The 25,164-nt window shown below is 32.2% G+C and overlaps 1 protein-coding gene across 2 annotated transcripts; it reads left to right on the forward strand.

The window, feature by feature from the left end:
- The first annotated feature begins 975 nt into the window (after positions 1 to 975).
- On the forward strand, positions 976 to 22,954 carry LOC127719460 (uncharacterized). 2 transcript variants are annotated; one of them, XM_052225564.1, is made up of 13 exons: positions 976 to 1,097; positions 2,573 to 2,634; positions 5,582 to 5,651; positions 6,222 to 6,377; positions 7,125 to 7,277; positions 7,835 to 7,937; positions 10,401 to 10,474; positions 11,678 to 11,732; positions 12,890 to 12,993; positions 14,379 to 14,924; positions 16,053 to 16,097; positions 21,643 to 21,699; positions 22,313 to 22,954. In XM_052225564.1, the coding sequence occupies exons 2-13, from the start codon at positions 2,596 to 2,598 to the stop codon at positions 22,483 to 22,485; spliced, it is 1,575 nt and encodes a 524-aa protein (XP_052081524.1). In that variant the 5' UTR covers positions 976 to 1,097; positions 2,573 to 2,595; the 3' UTR covers positions 22,486 to 22,954. The 2 variants fall into 2 exon arrangements, with proteins under 2 accessions (XP_052081524.1, XP_052081525.1); XM_052225565.1 differs by having other exon boundaries at positions 21,643 to 21,710; positions 22,313 to 22,451.
- The last annotated feature ends 2,210 nt before the right edge of the window (positions 22,955 to 25,164 follow it).

The raw sequence follows: 25,164 nt of genomic DNA on the forward strand, positions 1-25,164 counted from the left end.
GGGCGAATAATTGCCAAATAAATTGTAATAAGTGCATTTCTATCAAAATTATATTAAATTTTTTTATAAAAATAAAATGTATTCTAGAGCAGGTTGTTGTTTTATAAATTGTAGTTATGTGTAATTTCCAACTAGCATTACTTATATCTGGTATATATTCATTAACTTTTCTTCAATAAATATTTTTTAAATTGATATTGTCTACGTCATCCTTAAAATCTGTATAATTTGGATACTTATATTTTCCAATTGAACGTTTGTTTGTGTATTTTTTATTCAAAATGAAATTAACTTCCTCGTACACGGGTCCATGAGTACATAAAAATGTGACGCTATATCAACGGAAAATTTTGTTGTTTGTAAAGAATAAATCAATACTTATACACTTGTTGGTGTATGTGATAAAGTTGGTCTTTTTAAAGTCTAGATTATACAAATTCGGGCGTTGTAAAATATTTATGAGATTGTTATTATTTACCTCTACATGGTTTATTATTGTGTGTTAGCATATCTACATAAATCTTTATTCATTGTGTAATACTTTATGCTAAAACATAGAAATTCGTAGAACGTTAACTAACACATTGGTCGTCTTGAAAAAAATAATGAAGGCATATATTCTTTATTAGTAAAAAATTTTATAACTACATGCCGTTTTTACGGGGTTGGGGGTGGGAAGTGGGGTGGGGGGATTGGGGGTGGAGTGGTTATCATATAACTGACGAATTTGTAAACGTGATAGTTCACTAGTTGTCCGATCTTTATAATTTAGCTGTCTTATTTGTAATGTTTTTCTTTTTAATCATATCACAGTACACATGGTACAGTAAAAATTGTTTTGACTTATCATTTGAGCTCCTACATTTTTTGTGCTTCTTTTATAACAAAAAAATCGAAAAGTCAAGGTCTAAACAAACCAGTGATAATATAAACATAACCTAAAAATACTAATTCATATTTAAATATTACAAGGAAACAGGTAAATAAGGGAAAATGTATGGTCTACCCAAAGTTTATTTCCGCGTAGGGACGCTACCGAAAACATATTATATCAATAATCAGGGTATTATTTGTATAAAGACCATACAGGTTTAAAGGTAAGCACAAAATCTCTTTTGCAAAGTTAAAATTTAATTTAGTTTTAAACTTTATTTGTTTTTGTTTTTGTTTATATTTATCATCATATCTTTTGCTTTGCGCATCTGCTCAATGCGTTTTAATTAGGTTGTGAGAAGTGTGTCCCTCTTTCATATCAACGCAGGATGTGTAGAAATTTCAGGTTTTGTATTCAAAAAAAATATTCAAATGGGTACATTAATTTGTAGCTTAATGTTAATCCCCTGATCACTACCATAAACCCCTCCCGATTCGTTAGACTAAAATCTTGACTTAATGCCAGATACGCAACGTAAATGTCGTTATCTGAGTGAACGTGTTCATTTTAGCAACACTTTTTCGTACCTATCTTTTGACTATTTTTAGTTCTCTTTTTAAGTTTTTCTAATATGATTAAACTATGTATCATATCAATTAGAAGTAGGCATAAATACATTTGTTTTACATGTAACATTATATATTGCCGTTTTATATGTGCGTGTGCATTTTTATTTCTACCATACGACTCGGTGATCTCGTGATAGCTTGTTGCATCGAGTGTGGGTGGTCGTTGGTTAAATCCCCGACCAGTTAAAAAAATCAGAAATAAAATGGTATTTGCTTGTTCTCTGCAAAAGATGCAGCATTAAGGATAAAGAGGTTAGCCTGATAGGCTCGGAGTCGAAATAATATGTCCGGGTAATGTGACATATCTTCCTGGGTATTGTTACATTGTGAGCTTGCACGTAAAAAATATCCGTCCTCCCCCTCCTCCCCCTCCTCCTCATCCTCCTCCTCCTCCTCCTCCTCCTCCTCCTGTTCAGCAGCAACAGCGGCGGCAGCTTTAGTTTTCTTCATTTATTTATCTGATTCTAAAAGTGAGGAGTTTTTTTTTAAATCTTTGGTCAGTTTTAAAAAGCGTACGATATTTATATTAAATATAAAAAACTTTTTATTTTATGAAAAAGAAAATTAAAAGGATCAAATAACAAATGATAACAAATGTCAAGTTATTCAAAAAAAAAATTTAAATGTTAATATATATATTAGTTAATCCAGAGGTAAATGATGGATATTCCGAGGAACTGATTGACAGAATTACAACTTACTTATCCTACAGCTAGGCTAAAAAAAGTGAGGCGGAAGATACCAAAGGGAAATTCAAACTCATAAGTCGAAAATAAACTGACAACGCCTTGGCTAAAAAAGAAAAAGACCAACAGTCAAACAGACAAACAATAGTACACAAAACACATCATTGAAAACTAAAAACTGAGCAACACCAACCCCACTAAAAACTGTGGGTGATCTCAGGTACTCCGGAAGGGTATGCAGATCCTGCTCCACATCTGGCACTAGTTGTGTTGCTCATGAAAGTACAAACTAGTTAGTGTAAAATTAAGATGCTAAATGCAACTGTATGCACCTATTGATAAGTTGAGAATTTAAAATCAAAATGAAATATGTTTTTTTGCAGCTACATAATTAAGTCTATACAGTATGATTCGGTGTCTTGTTTTTGTTGCCAGTATTTACCATGTGAGTATTTACAAACACATCAGCAGAAATTGAAGTTTTAGGTTAAATTTATTTCAAAAATGATTGACACCAAAGTCTAAAAATCTCATCCATAAGTTGAAGAAAGACAGACAGTGTTATGGTCTTAGCAAATAAAAATCCATGATTAATCGCATTCGATGTAGTGTCATTAACGTACAAAGGAGGCCGACATTGTATAACGGTCAATTAAATAGTTAGGACCTTCGTCAAAAACTTTCAAAAACAAAACAAAAAAAAATTTTTTTGGTTTTTTTTTACCATTTAAAGCCGTTTGTTCAATAACTCATGGTTATCATCAATATGCACCAAGGATATCGTGATAGTTAGCACTGTAATATTGCATTGATTTAGATATCCTTACTCCAAGTGCAAGTGCTTCGGAAAATGTCGCTAAATTGAAATAGAAAAGTCATATTGGATATATTTCAATCCTCGCCACTGGCGTTATACTTAAATCTCAACAAGTTGTTAACGTCACTCAAGATATGAATCAGGCCTTGATGTTATCTTAGTATTCTAAGTATTTAAGTTCAATTTGGTGGAGTCGGTTCGCTTATAGTCACCAAATGATCCGTATAACAAAACATAAAATTACATATGATACTTCTAGATTTTTTTTCTTTATTGTCAGGGAGTAAGTGCAGCCAAAAAGTATTTTTATAAATTAAAAGTTTATTTTATTTTTTCTCTGTGTTTCTGTAATCTTATATTGAATATCTATAAAACCATGCATATAAGATAAACACTAAGATAACGCAAACTTAACCTTGCATCAAATATCTGAATTGCCGTGCATACAATTATCTAATTTTCGGTTTCGATTTCCTTATTTTGACAGTTTGAGAGCAACTGTATACTGTGTTTTGTATTCACAGAATGATTACTATATCAAATTGTTTGCATATGCTATAATGCAAAGTAGTAAATCAACGATAATTTCATTGGTTATCGCGTTGAAAAACATAGTTTATAACCCGCAAATACATTACACCTACATGGTAGTCCACGTAGACAAAGCATATTCATGTAGAAATATTTTTTTCATATCTACATTACTATATATGAAGGTGTGGATGGGGGTTTAAAAGATAGAGAATAATGGGCAAAAAAATATAAAGAATAGAGAAAAATGGACCAAGAAATAAAGAATAGAGAATAATGAGGTGCTAAAATATAAAAAAATAGAGATCAATGGGCAAAAAGTATAAAGAATAGAGAAAAATGGCTTACAAAATTAGAGAATATAGAAATGAAGGACCCCATCCAGACCCTCTTATATATCACCTTGTTGGTCCCATGGTTTATGATTTTTACACACTAACGTCGAAGATATAAGATGTAATCTCTAGTTTTGATGGTGAAAACTCCCGCACTGAACAGGAAAAATCCAGCGCTAGAGGTGTTAACTCCAGTTCTGCAGATTTAAAGTAAAGCGCTGAAAGTTTCAAGTATAGTTGTATTTAAAGAAGTATAGCGCTGAAAATGTAAGTTCATGCTCTGCAGACGTAAATTGCAACTCTGACATTAAACATTTAAACGCTAGCGCTGAAGATTTAAATTCCAGCGTTTGATATATAACTCAATTGCTGTAGATTAAAAGATTAGTACTGGAGATTGAAGTCCTGGTGATGTCACGTCCAGCAGTTTTTTTTCGTTGGTTCATGTCTGTCATATCAATGGCCGCAATAATACCACATCTCCTTATTTTCATTATCTAAATTCCCCGATAAAAAAGGAAATAGGGTTTCAACTCCATTAGGCAAAGTATACTTTAAATGAATTTGACTTTTTTTATGTCCTTTTCTTCTGTTTAAGTACATTTACGCATGCTTGGCCTTTCAGGTGTTATGGTTTGTGCGTTCCTGATGAAGGTAGATCTAGAGTGGCGCTTCGGACGCATGAAATTTATCAAGAGAGTTTATTTCATTAATCATGCAATTGTATGTTGGTTTTGAAATATCTATGTCGTAGTCTCATTCCCATAATCCTTTCTTCGTTGATGGCCATCATCGAATGTAATTTAATTTGATTTTTTAATGACATTAGTAACTTAACGCATCCTCAGGTGAATCACTGTTTTTTTAACCTCTTTTAAAGTTCCTTTATAAATTCAGTGCTTAACCGTCCAAAGCACCAGGACACTAGTTGAATTGGTAGGGCTGTTCTTTATGCTCAATTTCTAGTTTTCAGTTCGTTGTGTTCTGGTGACTTCTATTTTTCTGATTATTCTACCTCTAACTATGGTGCTTATTGCATTAAAGATTGTTTTGCTCCCCCCCCCCCCCCCCCCCCCCCTTTTTTTTTGGTATCTTTTGTACTTAAACGTTTTACTGATATTATATAATTTAGTACTTGTGTTGTCAGGTTTCCTTCGACGTATTTCTATTTCATTCCTCCCTCGACTAATGGGTTTTTTGTATTTCCCACTTAGTGTTTTGTTCCTTCTTTTACTGTTATATAATATTATACATAATTAAAGGATACATTGCCATTGTCAAATATCACACAACATCGTGAATATCATCGAAGACTGTTGACTCAATAATTTCACAAAGAGGTTTTATTGTTAAGGGAGGTACTTTTATAGTAAAATAACAACTTTGATGCTAACAATCCTCCTTTTTCTTAATTGATATTAATTGATGTTCAGTGGTTGTCGTTTGTTGATTTGGTAATTCATAAGTGATTCTCGTTTCTCGTTTTTTATATAGATTAGACCGTTGTTTTCCTGTTTGAATGGTTTAACACTAGTCATTTTTGGGGCCCTTTATAGCTTGCTGTTCGGTGTGAGCCAAGGCTCCGTGTTAAAGGTCGTACTTTGACCTATAATGGTTTACTTTTACAAATTGTGACTTGGATGGAGAGTTGTCTCATTGGCACTCATACCACATCTTCTTATATCTATTTATTTTCTTTTTCTTTCAAGGTTTCAATGACTTATATATATTACAAACAGCTCAACAGAAATTGTCTCCCTTACTATGATTGTGAACCAGGTAAGTACATGTATTAAACTCAGTTGAAGAGTAATTTATTTAGTAGTTGCATAGGATTGGTTGATTGATGGTTGCTTAACGTCCAGTGGCAAATATTTCAAGCATGTTCAGGACGGAAAAAAATAAATTTTGATTATTTATTGTATATATAAAACCTGCAATATTCGTTCAAAGAGTTAATAGTTTAAAAATTCATATATTGTATTCGTTCATTATTGAAATATTTTTCTTGTATAATAAAAAGAGCAAAGGTCGTTTAAAAAGCTTAAAGTGTAATATATCAAATAGCGTGCGGAATAATTAAAAGTCAAAATTTATCTAATAATTGCAAGTTGTTTTAATTGTCGTCATTATCAATCTTTTCTTTATATAGTTGTAGTAATCTTACTATATAAATCCTTGGTTTCTGTGTAATGTTTGTGAACGGTTGTTTTTCTTCTCTCTCTCTCTCTCTCTCTCTCTCTCTCTCTCTCTCTCTCTCTCTCTTGTGGTTAGTTGGAGAAATGTCCAGTCGACTAAAATATCTGTTTTTACTTTAAGGGTATACGCTAAATTCATCTTATTTTACAGGCAATGAAATACAGCCATGTACTAAAAACTTTACTCTTGATTTATGTGCTCCTTGTTCAAATGAAATGGAACAGCCAGATTTGATATCATCTTCATCTGATGGGGATGCGAGTTCAACTGCTTGCTTTAAACCGAAAGAGCTATGTCTGGCACAAGGTAAAATTAAAAAAAGTTGATTCATTGTGCAAAATCATTATAAAAAGTATAACTTGTAAAATTAAATATAAAAATAAGAAGATGTGGTATGATTCCCAATGAGACAAATATCCACCGGAGACCAAGGACGTGGATGTATATTAAAATAAGAAGATTCAGTATGATTGCAGATGAGACAACTATATACAAGAAACTAAACGACGTAGGTTTAAGCAACCTTAAGGAAACCACAAACGGTACAGTAAGTCATGTCGGGGCCTTTTATAGCCGACATACAGTGTGGGTTTTTCTCATTGTTGAAGGCCGTACGGCTGCCTTTAATTGCTTACATCCACTTCTTTGATGTTTGGTGGTTAGTTGTCCCATTGGCAATCATACCACATCTCTTTATTTTTATAGTAAGCTATAAAAGGCCCAAAATGAATATGAGAAATAAGTCAAAAGAGAAAATTAGCTTGTTCCTTTTCTACTAGTGGCAACAGTTTACTACTTTATTTTGAATGATTGGTATAAACTAGGGCTCCTTAAATAATCAGTGGTTAACAATCTAGTTCTTGTAGTCCATAGGGACCTAGCAGTTCATGGTAGTATTTATAAAACAGGAAAAGAATGAATTGATACTTAGATAATGCGTTATGCATTTTAGTCTAGAAAAACAGGTTTTGATGTGCATATTTGTATTTGTAGTAACTTTAACAATATAAACCCTAAATTTGACAGTAATTTTCCAAGTTTTACGTTATTCAGATATCACTTACAGTCGTGTCTCGAAAAAAGGTTACTGTGACCATTTAAAAGAATGCAAATGCAAAACAGCAATCTGTCATTATGGGGATCCCTGCTTATGTAATGCAAAAGTCGGAGGTTGTCCGCCTAACACAACACTAAATCAATCAGGAGGTATGTTATACATTGAGAATATGACACACTTTAATATAATTGTATACATCACTGTTTTAAGAAAAGATTGATCAAACAATTTGTGACTTGAGGGGAGACAATCCAAGTTAAATTTTTTAGGATTTTTCATTTGACTATCTGCGCTTTATTTGAATATCAAACAGAAATTTCAGATTTGACACTATCATTATTTTTTTACAGCGTTATATATCACAAACTATATAAATATGAAGTTGTCCTGTACAGTATTGTACCTGTTTGAACCATGTTTTGGAAACTTACATGTTCTGTAGGAAGGATGTTATACAAAGCAGGATATTTTTTCGATGCTCAATACCTCACACTGTTTGGAAGTATTGCATTTCCGACAATTTTCTCTCCCAGCTGTGTTTGTTATGTACATAACCTTGCGAGATAATGTAGTCGCTGTTATTATTTTTTTTTCATATTAGAAGCATTAAAACTAATCATTGTCAACATACAACGGTTTTATGGCATTCATTTATGCATTTGAATTTTACCATAATATAGTATAATGATAATCCTTTTCTTCTTAGAATGTATTCCATGTCCAGATGGTACTTACAAGAATGGAAGTGGGTGTGGTCCATGTCGACATTTACAAAAGACGGTACCAATTGTAACACACAAGATGCCAAGGTTTGTGATTGAGACATATGGAATCAATATTTTAGTAATCTTCACATTCTTGTGTGATCTGTCATGGATGATAAAAACTTTAACTTATACCAGGCTTATAATTTGGAATATCAGGTGTGCGTTTCATCTGAATATAATTATATATATAATCATCAGTAGAGCTCGAATATAATTATATATATAATCATCAGTGGAGTGCGAATATAATTATATATATAATCATCAGTGGAGCTCGAATATGATTATATATATAAACATCAGTGTCGCTCGAATATAATTATATATAATCAGAAAAGACTACTTTTGTTTTAGACATATTGATATATAAACCATATTCCTTTGAAGAAGAGTTTACAGCATTTATCATATTTTGCAAATCGTCTATGTTCTCGCTAAATAAAACAGTGTCGTCTGCGTACATTAGTGAAAATAAATTTAAAGATTTCAATTTCATATGACTGACAGCCATTACTAATTAGCTCTACTTCCATATCATTAACATACAACGAGTATAATAATGGAGATAAAGATTCCCCTTGCATCAAGCCAGTATTACATTAAAAAAAATCTGAAATTTTTCCATTACACTTTATACAAGTTTTTAATTTTGAATACATAGATTTAATTACAGTAAGAAGTTTACCAGTAACTCCACATCTAACTAGTCTAGACCACAACTTAACATGAAAAACACTATTAAAGGCTTTAATATAATCGATGAAACAACAGTACAAGCGTTTACCCTTTCTTAACGACTTAGATATATATATAATCATCAGTGTCGCTCGAATATAATTATATATATAATCATCAGTGGCGCTCGAATTAGCAAAAACAAAGTTGAAGAGCATTGATACGCGAAAATTCCAAAAAAGATTTTTTGTGGCAAAAAGGTTCTAAAATAGCAAGAACAGTTTGTCTTTCATTTTGTCTTTTATTTAATAGACATACTTAAAGACAGGTATGCAATAAATTATTTGTAAAATATATTATCTAAATAATGACAATTATGTGTTTTATCTTATTTAGTCTCCCAAAAAAAGTTTGGAGACTTATTGTTTTTGCTCTTTATTCTTCTTCTTCCTCTTCCTCTTCCGTCGATTTTTTAAATGAACGTTCTCGCATATGTTCTCCAAAACCGCTAGTCAGATTTACTTAAGGTTTCAAAATATGTCTATTGGTGCAATCAGGGTTTTGTTTGTGCATTGGGGTCTATAAAGGCGTACCTTGAGAGGCAAAAAAGAGAGGGGTTTACTTTAGAGCCCGATGGGGTTTTTAATTTTTTTTTTCAAATGATTATTACTTGAAAACAGTGAGTGATAGACACATGGGGTCTTCAGTAATGACCGTGGGAAATATGACCTACTCTCAGGTCAAACGATCAATGGTCACTTATAACCTTGATCTTTGACCTTGGTCATTTTTTTTCAATTTTCACAAAATATTTTAAAAATTGGAGAATCTTTATAATTGAAAATGTTCTACATGATAAATCAAAATGATAAAAAATTAAATGAATAATAGGGGAGTCCTTAGGGGTTTATACTTATGGGCACTTTGTTTGGGAGACTTCGTAACAGCATCCTGCTACAATCATTTCGTTCCTTCGAGATTTCTTTGTTTGATTCAATTTTTTCAACTATGTGGACTGCAATAAAACCTGCAGGTCTCAGAAATGCATGTTCTGTCTTTTGAAATTGACCTTTTTGGAAAAATAGGATTATTATCAAAATATCTTTTTAAAAAATACGACTATATTGGGACCTTAATGCCCACAACTTATGATAGTTTGTGATAGAAGAAATGCACGCCTGGTGGACAACATTTTCAGCTGGCATCTATGATGAGTTTATTGTTAAAGGAAAAAAAATTAAATGTCGAAATAAAAGTTATGCAAATGTTGTAGTGTAACCAAAAGAAACATGTTAACTGATCGTTTGCTAATGTTTTGTCATTCAGTTGTGAGTTTTGTCTGTAAAAAGAATATGGTTTATGTTTATTTTCCACAAAACTTCTAAAACGAAGACAAGTAGTAAATTTTGTATAATTGTAAGCGTGTTTGACCGTTCTTTTCTTAAAACTTCTTCTCGTACAGGCAAACATGTCCAAAAGTTCAAATAGTATTAACAAAATACATTTTCTATTACATGTTGTAACAAATTTAGCAAATACATCTTTATCGCAAAAATTAGAATACATACCAAGTAAATACACCCAAAGACAAGTATTTATGTATTTTCGGTATGTAATTCATTGGAAAAAGAAATTGCATTAGAAATGCATTAAAATGGGATTTTTCAGGGGAAAACATTGTCTGCTTTCGTAACCGATAACCGATAACCTTGTGGTCCTCGTTATCCAACTTAACACGTTTTAATGTCTTGTTGACACTCAGAGGCTTATACTTCAAAAAAGTTTCTAATGAGTCCATTTTTGCACTCCATCCTGTCTCATTTATTTCAGCAATACCGTTGGGAGGCATACCTCTAAGAGCACTCATTTCATCATTGCACACATTTCTTCATCAACGTTTTTACGTATGTATAATTCATTCATATTTTGTTTTCACATAATCTTAATATTAGTTCATATTTAATATTAATCATGAATACTTGCTTGTTTGTCGATAAATTGAATCCAAGCAATTGATTAATTTGATAAAAAAAATAACATTTAGACAGTTTAAAAAAAAAATCATTTCGAAATTTGTGGGCCAAATTTTTGTTTCTTCTGAGCTGCAACGAAAGTTCATCCTGTTCTTAATCCGATCGTCGTTGGACAACCATATCCATGGACAATAAGGATAATAGTTTCTTCAAGGTCCGATGAGAAAACAAAATAAACATGAGACGGGAGATACTAATTGGAGAATTAAGACTCTTAAGTCGAAAAGATACTGACAAAATCTGGCAAAAAAAAACGAAAAAAAAACGAAAAAATAAATAACAGTCTACAAATCACTACATAAAAAAAAGACTGAACAACACGAACCCCACCAAACATCAGGTTTGATCTCAGGTGTTGCGGAAGATTGAATAGATCCTGCTCGACTTGCGACACCAGCATAGTTACAAATATTAAATAGTATTACATAAATAAGTTATATCGAGGGATTAGGCATTACGAAATAGCAATGAAGTAAAACTTATCTTAACCTCCTCATTCATGTCTTTTGCCGAATTAAAATATTGTATAAATTGCTTTTAAACTTATACTCCCCGAGCCTAACGGTTGGAGTGAATATCAGTTTGCAACAAGAATATAACATAATATTATCAAATCAAAAGGCAGTAAATGTAAATGTTTCATTCTTTTATAAACTGATTTTGATTGGTCTGTGTACATGCAAGCACTTCTTTTTTCATTTCGCTAGGTGAATATAAATTTGTACTGATGAATAGGTTTAATTATTCAAAATCGACTTTATTTAATATTTCTGTAAGGTCAATGACAGTAACGAAAGAAATTTTAATAACGAGCATTAAGACTATTTAATCTTTCTTCATAGATGCTCTGGACCAAAAGCTCTAAAGCATAATTCAAAAAGAACTAGTAACCAAAGAAGGCCAATAGTAAGCTCAAACTTAGAAAAGAATATAACCAATGCATGCGGGAGATACATTCCTTAATTTTAGAATAATTTCCCAGATCTAACCTGAAACATATTATATATTCATTGAATTTATAATTTTATACCTTTGTTTGTGACATTTAACAACTATGATTTTTTTTTATCACAGCTTTGCAAGTGAATCCACAAAAGTCAGGAGGAAAAGATGATCTACTGATCATTTTGTAAGTATATTACTTTACAAGTAAACATACACAGTGAAATTGTTCTACATGGCATTTTTTCAAACAGTGTTCCTTTCAATAGACCTTCAAATGCATTTTGCTCCTAAAGTTGTTTTCTTACGCGCTGTTAAATAAGGAATGCACATCTTTTTGCAAAACGCTCCATCAGGGTAGGTTATTAGTCTTCATGGAGGTTCACTAAAGGAAATTGACAAATATGGCCATGTTTTCACCACACAATCGACTCTCAGGATAGACAAACTGGTGCATCTAAAAAAGGTTTTAAGGCATAGCTGGACCTAGATATATTAAAGTTGTTTGCATTTTATGTTTCAGAAAATTAAAAACTTACATGTTTTTTGATGTGCTTTTTTTCAAGTCTGCAAAATTAGAAAACACCTGCGTGTTAATCGATAAGGTCTACTCTGGTAAACAGTTAAAATCGCATATTATTTGCAGATATCTCTTGTCCACTATTGTCAATTTCAATCAGTACATGTATTTATTAACCCATGCCTTTAAAATTTTCCAAGTGCACAGTTTTTTTTTTTAAAAAGAGTAAAGTATGTGGTGTTAATACGACCCTATGTTGCGAAAGGTTATGAAGAACTTTAATCTACAACGACCAATGTACAACTATTACCGAGCAACTAATATCATTTGGTTTACTAGACAGCGTTAATACAACATAATAACACAAAAAATATTATAAATAAATATATACGCTTTTTACAAAGACATGCGTTTTACCATATCTCATGTTCTCAGTCCGCTGTGACTAGACATGTCTTGAATAAAATAAATAAAAACTACTAAACAATTGAGAGATCTTTTTATCTAGGTAAACCTTTCATTAGTTATTATCGTTTACAAAGCATGTTTCGAGCATTACCTGATTATGGTTATTCATTTGGCACGTTTCGTGCGCATTCTAACCTATATCATTCATTATTTCGGATGAAACCATCATTATTCTGATCTTGAAAGTGTTACCACACAATGTAGTACATTTTAGCTTTTTCTGTAGCAGTTGTACTAGACTACTTTAAAAAAAATGTAATAACAAAAAAACCGAACTGTAGGCAAATTCAAAAAGGGGAATTCGTTAAAAAAACGAATATCAGCCAATCTTACCCAGCCTTTACTTATTTTTACAGCATAGTTGTCCTTGCAGCGTTGGTCATACTATTATCAGTGGTAACTATAGCGATTTGTGTTAAAAGATCGGGATTTGTACTGGCTGGAATTTGTTGGACACATGGTATGTATGTTAGAATGATACATATAAGAATTTTCAATTCAAAAAATTGTTTAATTGTGGTATAGTGTTAGTTCGGATATTTTTTTTATAAATTGTATATATAAAAAAGAAGATGTGGTATGAGTGCCTATAAGACAACTCTCCACAAGAGACCAAATGACACAGAAATTAACAAATACAGGTCACCGTACGGCCTTCAACAATGAGCAAAGCCCATACCGCACAGTCAGCTATAAAAGGCCCCGAAATGACAATGTAAATCTATTATCTCCACGTTATGTCTTGCTTGTGATGATTTTCAGATGCGATACTTTTTAATTGCCAATTTCTACAGACCTTGTACTTGCTGTGAATTATCTTAGTCATTGTTCATGCATTCAGAATCTGTTATTGATTTCTAGTACGTGTATATATATGATTGTTATTGAGCTCAATTTGAAGGGAGTGAATGGTAGACAGTAAGGCAATTGTCAGAACACAAAATAAAACCCGAAAGTTCACAAAATGGACTGAAATACTTGACTTGATTTTCTCATTTTATATAAAAATGAAGAGATGTGGTATGATTGCCAATGAGACAACTATACACCGCAGTCTAAGTTACGTTGATGTAAGAAACTATAGGTCATCGAACGACCTCATCAATGAGCAAAATCCTTGCCTTATAGACAGCTATAAAAGGCCCCGACATGACATGAATGCAAAACAATATAATGAGGAAACAAACGGAATGATTTATAACAGACATCAACCAAAGACAATCTCGAAGTTACAGGCTCTTGACTTGAGACAGGTATATAACGAAAGTGGTGGGGGAAACTTATGTGTGAGTTCAGAACCCTCCTCTTAAATTGGGACAATGGTGTGACAACACAATATAAGATGTTGAAGAGCAAAATAGAAAGTGCACTTCAAATTCTAATCATGATATGAATACCAAAATAAGCAACATTTAATTAATGCATCCAGCTAATTTAAAGCTTCAATTAAAATTTTAGTCGTTCCGATATGAAGGTCTACCTTGTTTTTTTTACATACTAGATAAGAAAGGATATGAGGTATCCATCCATGAATCAAAATCAGTATGTGTACAGCAAAAAACACAAAAGCAAAAGAACAGCGCTTGTGTGACAGTTCTTCATCTCAAAGTCACAGTTAGGCCTTCAACACGGAGCAAAACAACTCTAACCTCACTGCCAGTTTAAGACAGATGTTAACATTCTGAAGAGAGCTGGAAATTGAAAACTTTATTGTTAAAAACAACAATGTAAGATGATTAGAATTATCATAATAAAAAAAAACTCTCAAGAAAATTACAAACGAGAAAGTAAATAACATTTTATGTTTACGTAATATTTAAATACCTTTACTATATTTTATAAAAGGCAACGTACAAACAGAAAATGATGATTTACGACCAGTTGACGTTGAGCTAGGAGAGGCTTTGATTAAGCATCAACATGACAATGTAAATATTGAATCGATGACAGATAAAGGAAATTTTGTAGCTGAATACCAAACAAAGGAGATTCCTCATCAATGTCCAACGTTTTCGTCAAAGCACGGGGAACCGAAGGAGTCTATTGATTCAGGTTGTCATGAAGAAAATGAATCCGATATAGTAGGAAATTTCACAAATGAAGACCATAAAAGCTCAACTGATTCAGTATTTTATAAAGACAAAACAGATCTGTATGCTTCAAAACAGCAAGGAAAAAACATTAAAGATTCACCGACATCTTCTGTATCATCTACTAATGAAGAAACAAAATTAGAACATGATAGTGAGACGAAAATTCCCAAACTATCCATGGACTTTTCTGTAATAAACAACAACAAAAACAAGAATTTGAATTTATCTGCAACTTGCAGTCCAGTGACGGCAGACTCTGAACCTCATACTTTTCAGCTGTTTGCAGCGAGTGTTCAAGGTATTTGTTCAATAGGTTTTAAAGATTTGTAAAATCATTACCTTTGGGTGGTACTTATTATTTACATCAACTCGTTTGAGTTTTTTTTATGGACGTCAAATCGTTTTAGTTAAGTGTTCAGTGTTTCAGATCTTATGTCTTTCGACAGTTTTATTGCGAAAATTATCTGATTTTGTTTATAATTCAATGAAATTCATAAAACATGTTTTCATATAAGTATTTTTAGACTGACAAATCATGTGTTATATACATGATATAGATAAGAAGATGTGGTACGATAAGAAATGAGACACGTATCTACCAAAGACCAATTGACGAGGATTATATGACACTATACGGTCATAACAATGAGAAAACTGCAAACTGTGTAGACAAATATACAGGGAACCGACATGAAAAAATGCGACACAATTTAAAAAGAGAACACCTGATTTCGCTAAAATGATACACGAAAAACAAATATAGCAGCCATCAATCATTGAAAACCCCCGAATAAAAGCCTCCAGTCTTCTGACAGGCATATTTTGCAAGTGACGCTTATCCAAAACTACTTTACATTTTATAAAGTACTCTGAAATATGATTTGAAAACTTTTTCGGGAACTTATTGAAAAGACCGTTGTTCCTTAATCAAGATTATATTGCGTTCATCATGTCCGTCCGTTCGTTCTTCAAAAACAAAAAGACAAAAAAAAAATCCGTCAGACTGTTTCAACCAATTCATAACAGTGCGACTTCATATTTAGTGCACAGCTCGACAGTGATACGTACGAGCTCTTTCTGATATGTAAGACACCTTTGTATATTTGCCGTTACATTCAAGTTTTCAGTATGTTGCATGAACTAAATATTTTCCCATACATTTTCAACTACTGCTTAACCAAATAAACAAATTTCATCTTCAACTACAAATAATACCTGTTTTCCGGTACTTCAAACTTCTAGTGGGGTATAAATAGCACCACACCAAATGTATTCTTGTTGACATCTCTACATGTATTTCAACAAAACAAAATATTAAGTCGCATGTGCAAGATATTTTTAGTATGATTATATTTATAATTTACTGAACATATGGCAGTTTTTTTTATAGTAACACAACATTGATTGCCCTTTGTTCATTTTACAGAGCACCAAGGGGATACTAGTGGCTATCAAACTCAATCTGAAAAAGGTGAGGATAATTTGCATTAATCATAAAATAGAAATTAACCTGACAGCAATAGCTATTGCTTAAATCTAATTTATCATTTGTTGAAATAATAAGATAATGATTATATATACAACCGTTGTAAGCAATTTTTGAAATAGTCTTTTCCTTCTACGGTTTTGTATCTCTACGAACTGCATTATTTGGGTTGTGCTCCTTTTACAAAAATTGCTTTTAACCGAATTATGAGAAAGAATGACTGAAGTAAACAACCACATAAGTTTTAAGGTCACCAATGTGCCGGTCTCACATCACTAGTGACATGTTTTCACGGTCTCAAATCTTTAGAAACCACTAAAGTCGTCTGATCAGTTATTAAGAGCCATTCTATGAAGCCACCAACCATTTCATATAGGGGGTGTCGGCACGCATAGTCACCGATTTTCCTGGAACTTAGCCTAGACATGTAATCAGGTAAAAAAGTAAGAAAAATGGCCGCGAAAATGTTGCTAAGCCACGGTTGCTATGGCAACCAAGTAAATGAGTTTCCCGTACATTTTATGGAATCTAGCATAAAAAAACCAACTACATGTATTTGCAGTCATTCAGAATCAAAACCAGATTTTATTTGATGATATTTGTTAATATTTTTCAAAAACATGATACTTAACAAACAAAACAGCAATGTCATATATAAAAACATTTTTTGCTGAATATTGTCACAACCGCAGAAGTTGAGGTCATTTTTGATTGTATTTGAGTAGACAAATTAAACACATTTTGAATGAACAAATTATACATTTTTACATCAACCTCCATTTAAGCTGTGGTTGTAAATAAAAAGTATCAATGTTTCTAGCCAATTAATTATAACAAAATGTTTGGGATTTTGGGTCCTAGGATGGTTGCTATGGAAACAAAAATGTGTCATTTTTGGCTTTTTACCTCTGAAATTTAACCATGCTATAAAGATAATTCCTAAAAAGTAATAACTATTGAATGACTATGATGTGCGAACTATTGGCAATTAATTTACCATGAATTTGACCAGAGATCAAAGGTCATTGATGACCTTGACCTTTGATCTTGTGTATATTAATTGAGAATATGCAATACACGGGGGAATGTCCAGGACGTTTAAAGCCACTATTATGTTAACAGATCAATAGTAAGAAGTCAAGGTCATATCAAAAGTGCTTTGCAACCACCCCTATTTGATAAAAAAAAGTACCTAGTAACCATACATGTTTAGATTCAGGACTATATAAACTATTACAAAGACCTTACATTAAAGTTAAAGGGAGGATGTCATCACATAATTTTAAGCAATCATTCATATATAGTGGAAAAGTGCCTAGCAACCATTTATTTTATATTGGAAGAGTGCCTAGCAAACATTTATTTATATTTCAAAACTGTCTAGCAACAATATATTTTCGGTTTCATTTGGACAAAAATCGGAAAAAAAACAATATCAAAAATGCAGTTATCTTCAGAATACATGTATAACCCAGAATAGTAAATTATATGGCAAATTCAATATCAGGAGATTGATTACAAATTCAAAAATTAAAAGATGTGGTATGATTGCCAATGAGACAACTCTCCACACGAGACCAAATGACACAGAAATTAACAACTATAGGTCACCGTACGGCCTTCAACAAGGAGCAAAGCCCATATCGCACAGACAGCTATAAGAGGCCCCGAAATGACAATGTAAAACAATTTAAACGAGAAAAGGTTATTTTTAAGACAGGTCCTTTGAATATACAAGAACAAGACAAAAGGAACAGAACTGCTGAGAGGACGACCAAATTAATTTATTTGGTTAGGGTTGGGCTTTTGGGCAAGAAGTTTTGCATAGACAGAATAATGACATCTTTATCATGCTGGATTACTTATTTCATTTTTCTCTTCGTCGAAAAAAACATTTTTCATTATGAACACACCCATTTCCTATTTCAAATCGTATGCGGCTGATGGGCACCTGAATGTACAGAAGATTCCTTTTCAGTATGTCTTAGGCAATATTATTGATCCTCAGTTCTAGACACTATCACATTCATTTCATTAGCATCCCTTATCCCCATCACAAAATATAAAATGGTCCTCCTTAACTAATAGAACTACTCTGAATCCGCTCATTTGCTATGTTTGTATTTCAAAAGTGGTTAATTTAAAAACAAAACAAAAAAACTCTTTCTTGAAAAAATATACATTGTGTGTTTTGCAAAATTTACTTTTTAGATCACCTGGTTCACAGGGCCAAGTGAGGTTTTCTCATAACATTGCGTCGGCCGTCGTTTACTTTTACAAAAAAAATCTTAAGGCCCCTTTTTAGCCCCAAAATATAGCCTTTTTACGAAGTTGTTAAAAATGTAAACTTTAAGCTATTTATAAGAAAGTAGAATACTTTTGTTACATAAATATGGGTCGTGTTTGACATTACAATGGACACGCATCAGGACTAGCATCATTATGTCATGCAAAAATACTGAAATCTTCTTAATTTTATCATTTGTGCTAATTTTAAGACGGTTTTTGTCTAAAAAGTAAGTGGCCGCACTTCAGTCTTAATATATGTTGTATTTAATGAAAATACGTAACATATATATAAATGTTGAGACTGAACATGAATGCGGCCACTTCCATTTTAGACAAAAACCATCTGAAAAGTAACGTTTAATGGCATAATTGATAGATTTTTCATATTTAAACTTGAATTTGGGCACTTTTAATGACAAAATCAGTTCAAATCTTTAATATAAACTAATAGAATCGAGTGAAGTAGACACTTGAAGTGTTTATAAAATGTAAAAAATCTTTCATTAGATGAATTTTGAATTTTAGGCCGAAATTAGCCTTTATCGGACCTTCTTTTTTAACCAGCTTGGCCACAATAATCATTAGAGTATGTACTTTAACAAATGTGTCCAATGATGGCTGACATGGCTAAAAATATTACATAGGGGTAAAATTCAAGTTTTGTCTATCATCATGAAAACTGTTATAAATGGATAAAATCTGACAGGGGCTTAAATATTCTGGATGATGGGATCTACCTATTGTCTTTTAACATCAAAACTGTTTGACAAATTTCCTATAGGAGTTTCTACCCTTGAATGTTGAATTTTAACATTTTTTTTTCATTTTTGCCTATTATCTTGAAAACAATAAAAAAATATAGAAACATTTAATATAAAAAATGATCAGCAACACCATATCTACAAAAACAATTGACTTGATTGAAATCGTCAGCTGATTCTTTAATGAAGTTATTGCCCTTTAAAGACGATTTTTATATTTTTTGCGTTTTTGCCTGATATCAAAAATATCATAATAGATAGTAAGAAACTTTAAATCACAAAAAAAATATCAGAAAGACAAGATTACAAATAAATCAACATGGTTGAATTCGTCTGACGACCCCTTATTAGAGTTATTACCCTTCAATGACGATTTTGGGTAACAATCGTCATTGAGTATAAACATATATATCAATAAAGAATTTGCTATGTATAGCTACAAGAGTAAAATAATAAGAAATATACCAGTAATTCAATAATTGGGATAAGGAAACAAGAGCTGTGCTGTTATTTAAATCCGTGTCCCCTTAGTAGTCATTTAAGGGCAAAACGCCTATATGGAGTTAAAAGACAATTTCAGCTATGTTGATTAATTAGTCTTGTTGGTAATTTTTGCTATTAAATTGTCCATCTATTCATCATAGTTCTCAACAGAAATTACTTTTATTTGCTACATTACTTTCTATCCATTTATTGAAGTTTAAAGATTAAGACTAAAAAAAAAAGTAAAAACATGAGGCCCATAAAAAGCTGTATTATGATTCAACTGGTATTTTTGCGTAAAATTGATACAATAAAAAAAATTGATACAATAAAATTAAAACTATATTTCAAGCAAAAGCGCAGAATCAAATTATTATTCTGACGTGTTCCTTATTTTATATTATAGTGTAATTATGACCCTTCAAATGTTCTTTATCTATATATCAAATGAATGATATGTTTTGGTTGCAATTTGCCCAGTAATTTCAAAGGACAACCCTTTGCAAAAGTTTACAGACGACAGAGACGGACGATAAGAGATAAAAAAAAACTCAATTTGCCCTGTAGGCTTGGCTCGCAACATAAACTAGAGTCTCTTAAGAGCCTGTGTTGCTCACCTGTATCTACTGTGGTTTCGGAAATCATGTTGAATAAGGTTAACATCATAATAAATAGTATTAGATACATTAATAATGAAGTTTGGTTTAATTTGGCCCTGTAGTTAAATCAAAAGCAGGACATCCCATTGTAGTCTTACAATGGTTACTGAAGACCCTTTATCATTATTTAAATTAGTTTTTAATTTGTGACCATTTGAAATGTTTTTTTACAACTTTCCTTTAGACTTCTATAGTAAACCCCTATGTTCTATTTTTAGCCATGGCGGTCATGTTGGTTGGATGGCAGGGTCATCTAATATATTTACAATCAAGATATCCTATTGAGATTTGTTACTAAGTATAATTCTTTTGGCCTAGTAGATTAAGTGGAGAAGATTTTTGTAAAATATTACAAAAATTTACGACAAATTGTTAGAAATAGACTTCTTTGGTCATATTAACTTATTTGTAGATTGTACTTTGCTGAACATTATTGCTGTTTAAGGTTTATCTCTATCTATAATGATATTTAAGATATAAACAAGAAAGGGCAAAATTTCCTTAAAATTACCAATTCTGGGTCAGCAACCCAACAACGGATTGTCTGATTCGTCTGAAAATTTCAAGGCAGATAGATCTAAACCTGGTGAACATTTCTACGCCATGTCAGATATGGTCGAAATGCTTTAGTTTCAGAGATATAAGTCAAAAACTGTAGTTTCAGGGGAGAAGATTTTTGTAAAAGTTAACGGACGACGACGACGGACGACGGACGCCAAGTGACGAGAAAAGCTGACTTGGCCCATTGGGCCAGGTGAGCTAAAAAGGGTTAAAATCGTCTTTTAAAGTTATTTTAACATTTTTGTAACTTTTAATCTAAAAAATAAATTGAAGTAAAATAACTGCGAAATTTGCTTAAGGCTGACATTTAATGTTGTCCAGTTGTTTTACGATTATACGATAGATCAATACCTTTTGACTATAACATTCATGTCTTGCTCTAACTGCTTTAGTTTTTGTGAATTAAGCCAAAAACTATCGTTTGAATTTCCTTGTTTTATTTGATTACTAGTAGTACCAGCCATAATTGTTATCAGGTAGTAACAGAATATATGCTAAGCATTATCATTAAAATTAACTGATTGTGTGCTAACCCATTGTGGCAATTTGGCTGACGGGGGATTGTCAAGGCGGAAGAATTAAGCATAGCAGAAGACTTACTCTGTCAATAAATCCTTCTGGATTTGTTGGAATTCACTAAAAATATATTGAACACAATTTGGTATGAACGATGAGTGCTTCATCTATAAAAGACACGGCTGTGAAGCATAAATCAAAATAATTGGGACGCGAAATTAATACAAAATGCAAAAAATATATTTTCGGTTTTTTTTGTAGATGCAGTGCCTTCGACTAGTTCACAATCTGGCGAATACATGTCTATGAATGTTTCAAGTAAGTATTAAGTAAGTATGCTAGCTTCCAGTGTGAGCTCATATTGTAATGGTCTATTTTTATCTTTAAAATTTAAAATATTGTTACATTACATGTTTTAGCTAAAATGTTGATTGATGTTATATAGAGGGTAGTAAATGTATGCTTCCGAAAATTTTTCGAGGAACACAAAAATAAGAAAAGTTAGCACCAATCAATTCAAACGGTAATGAAGTTTTCACACCTTTGACAATAAAGACAAAAAGACAGACACCAGTCAACGAAACATAACATGTAAAACAAAATATGATCCAAAACATACGTGTTTTAAATCAATTGTTACAAATGTAGGTAATGGATATACAACTGCGGCAATAGGATGATACAAAATACATGTGTGTATATACTTAAGGATTAATAAACAATGGAGAGGTATGCATGTATTTATTGAAGTAAGAAGGTACCGTATAAATGTTAGTTTGACCTTCTGGACCAAACTGATAATAATGTACTGTTGAAAAATCGTTTTTACTTTTCATCTGAAATAATTAAAAATAGCTACACTGTCGAATATAGCATGTCATTATTATAGTTTTGAAATAATAAGATTTTTTTTATATTTTTATCATTCCAGCTCTTAACAGTAGAAGTGACACTAATGAGACAATACCCAGTAATCTGGAAAACTTTAATTTTGAAATCAAAGGTATTCATAGAAACAATTCAAATAGTATGAGTGGACAATCAGAAACAGATATGAAACATTGCGGTCCAAAGAGTGTTGACAGTGGCGTTTTTAACATATAAAAATAATGATGTCGAAAAAGACAACTAACCTGCCGACGCCAGTTTATATGAGGGACCAGATGCGTTTCAATAGGAAATGACTTAAGGTCACGTTTGACTATTTGATACAGCTGGATCTAAGTACACCCGACGCGTGTTTTTAATCTGTATTGACATGTCGGGTTTGAGATACGTTGTAAATTATGGGATTCAAATCTGATATAGATAATGAACATTAAACCAATGCAATGACCTTGATAAAAATACAATTCAGAGTGTAACAACTACAAGAGACAGTATAATGGTCGCGTTATCCACCGAAGTGTTCATATTTATCATATTTGACAGTGCCGTTAATTTTTTTGTGGACACTTGCAAGCGAAGAGTAAGATACATATGAAAAACTATTATTTCAATTTTCATAATGTAATTATATATATGTAAATACACATTTACAATGACTGAAAATAATATCATTTGTCATATTTTGTCTACTGTGTTCCATTTACTATTTGAAAACAATACTTTTATATATAATTTGCATACTCCGCTTCTGTAGAAAAGTGGCTGTATGCAAATTAACGTCTAATGAAATGTTTGTATCTTTGCGTATACAAAATAACAGACAGTTGTGTTTTAATTAAAAAAAAAATGATATCATTATATAAGAACCTAAAGTCTAACACTCAGCATCACGCTATAAAATAAAGCTCAGAGTGCGAAAAGGTTTAAGACTAACATCGATACATGGTTAGTACAGCATTGATATATGCATTGCGTACTGTTTAAATTATTTTATCATGTGCCCAAATTGTCCTACACGAAAGTTACCTTTGAATCACCGACAATTACGCCCTTTTAACACAAACACAAGCCGTTTCCCCATGTCCTCAAGTTTTTGCTACGTACTCTAACTTTGAACAAGTTGTCACGTTGCTATATTATGCAATATGTGAGCATATTAATTGTTGGAGAATATTTATGCATATAACGCCAGTGACCTACATATCTTGTTGCAAGTTTTTGCTTCACCATCCAATGGCATGTATTCTGTCGTGTGCACATGTATCATATGCCGACCTCCACAATAAATAGGTGTCATGACTCGGAGTTCTTTTAATAACCCCTAGATCGGTTCGCCATATCTTAGATAATTTGATATATCGTCGCAAAAAATAAGGTTTCAGGAAAATAGCTATAGGTACTAGGGAGGGAGGTTGAGAGCCCACAAAACATGTTTAGTTGTCTTTCTGATATTGTTATACATCTTTCCCACTTTTTCATCAATATTGAATTTAGATCAATTTACATTGTGTCATAGATCAAATTTATTCGTTCAGTGTATGTTTACTTGTTTTTGTTATTATTTCTTTTGATTGAGTTAAGCCATTTCAATTGATAATTTATCGTGTGTACGGTGTGAGCCAAGGCTCGGTGTTGAAGACCGTACTTTGACCTTTAATTGTTTACTTTTTACACATCGTGACTTGGATGGAGAGTTGTCTCATTGGTACTCCATCTTCTTATTAGTATTAACCCCGCCGCAGTTTGCGCCTGTCCCAAGTCAGCGACTCTTTTCACAAAAAATCTTACGACTAAAATTGATCGTAAGTTATACTGAAATGTGTATGACTTACGAGTAATTTTACTCTTTAAGATTTTTTGTGAAAAGAGCCGCTGGAGCCTACTTCTGATTTTTGTTAGTCTTGTATGTTTCTTTGATTTTTGTTCATTTATATGTTTCGGAGTTTAGTGTGACGTCCATTTTCGCTGAAATAGTACATATTTTTGTGAAGGGGCCACCTGAAATCCGCCTCCGAGTGCGGGATTTTGTCGCTGTGTTGAACTTGAGACCCATATCTTTTTACTTAAAGAATACTGTGCAAGTCCTTTTCAAGAGTTTTTATATACGCCAACAGCAGGTGCTGCTGGAACGTTCACGCTATGACAAATGTCATTTCTTTTTTCAGAGAGGTTAGTTTCCTGTTTATATTAAAATCGATTATAACGATTGATGGAGTAACACATATAACGACAAAATAAATGGAAGTAATATTCCCTGTAAAACTTTGTTTTTATCTATAACAACATATGTGCATGACTGTTTGTCTTTTTGTCGTTTTTATTGTTATTTTTTTTTTGCCATGGCATTGTTATTTTGTTATAAGTTTGAATATTACTTTGGCACCCTTTGGATCTCTTTATGACAACAACATCTCAGTTGATACGCTTGTGTCAGTAGCTTTATTGGAATCTACAATGTTTTATTACGAGAGGAACAATACATGATAAGGTTCAAATCACCTCTTCGTTATATTTATGGACGCCTGCAAAATATGAAATATGTGCGTTTCGGATGACCATAGGCTTGATTAAACATCAGCTTTTCCTCTTCACGTGTACCCAATAGCTTTTCAGTTAGCATAATTAATAATACGGGTGCCACTACTTGATCATGTAATTTATCTTGTCCGGATCATACGAGTTGATCTTATGTTATGAGATTCATGTTTCTGTGTTTAATTTTGTGAACTGTGATTGTTCCTTTAGTAATTTATGTTTGTTAATATTCGACGTAATACCTTTGATTATCCCTTGTTATCTGCTTTCTTTTACACTTTCTGCTTGATAATTATAATCAGTTAGGCACTATACAACAACCGTACATGTCTATAATATATTTTGTTAAAGAGCACATAC

This window comes from Mytilus californianus, unplaced genomic scaffold, assembly GCF_021869535.1.
Source record: "Mytilus californianus isolate M0D057914Y unplaced genomic scaffold, xbMytCali1.0.p SCAF_11, whole genome shotgun sequence".
NCBI lineage: Eukaryota > Metazoa > Mollusca > Bivalvia > Mytilida > Mytilidae > Mytilus > Mytilus californianus.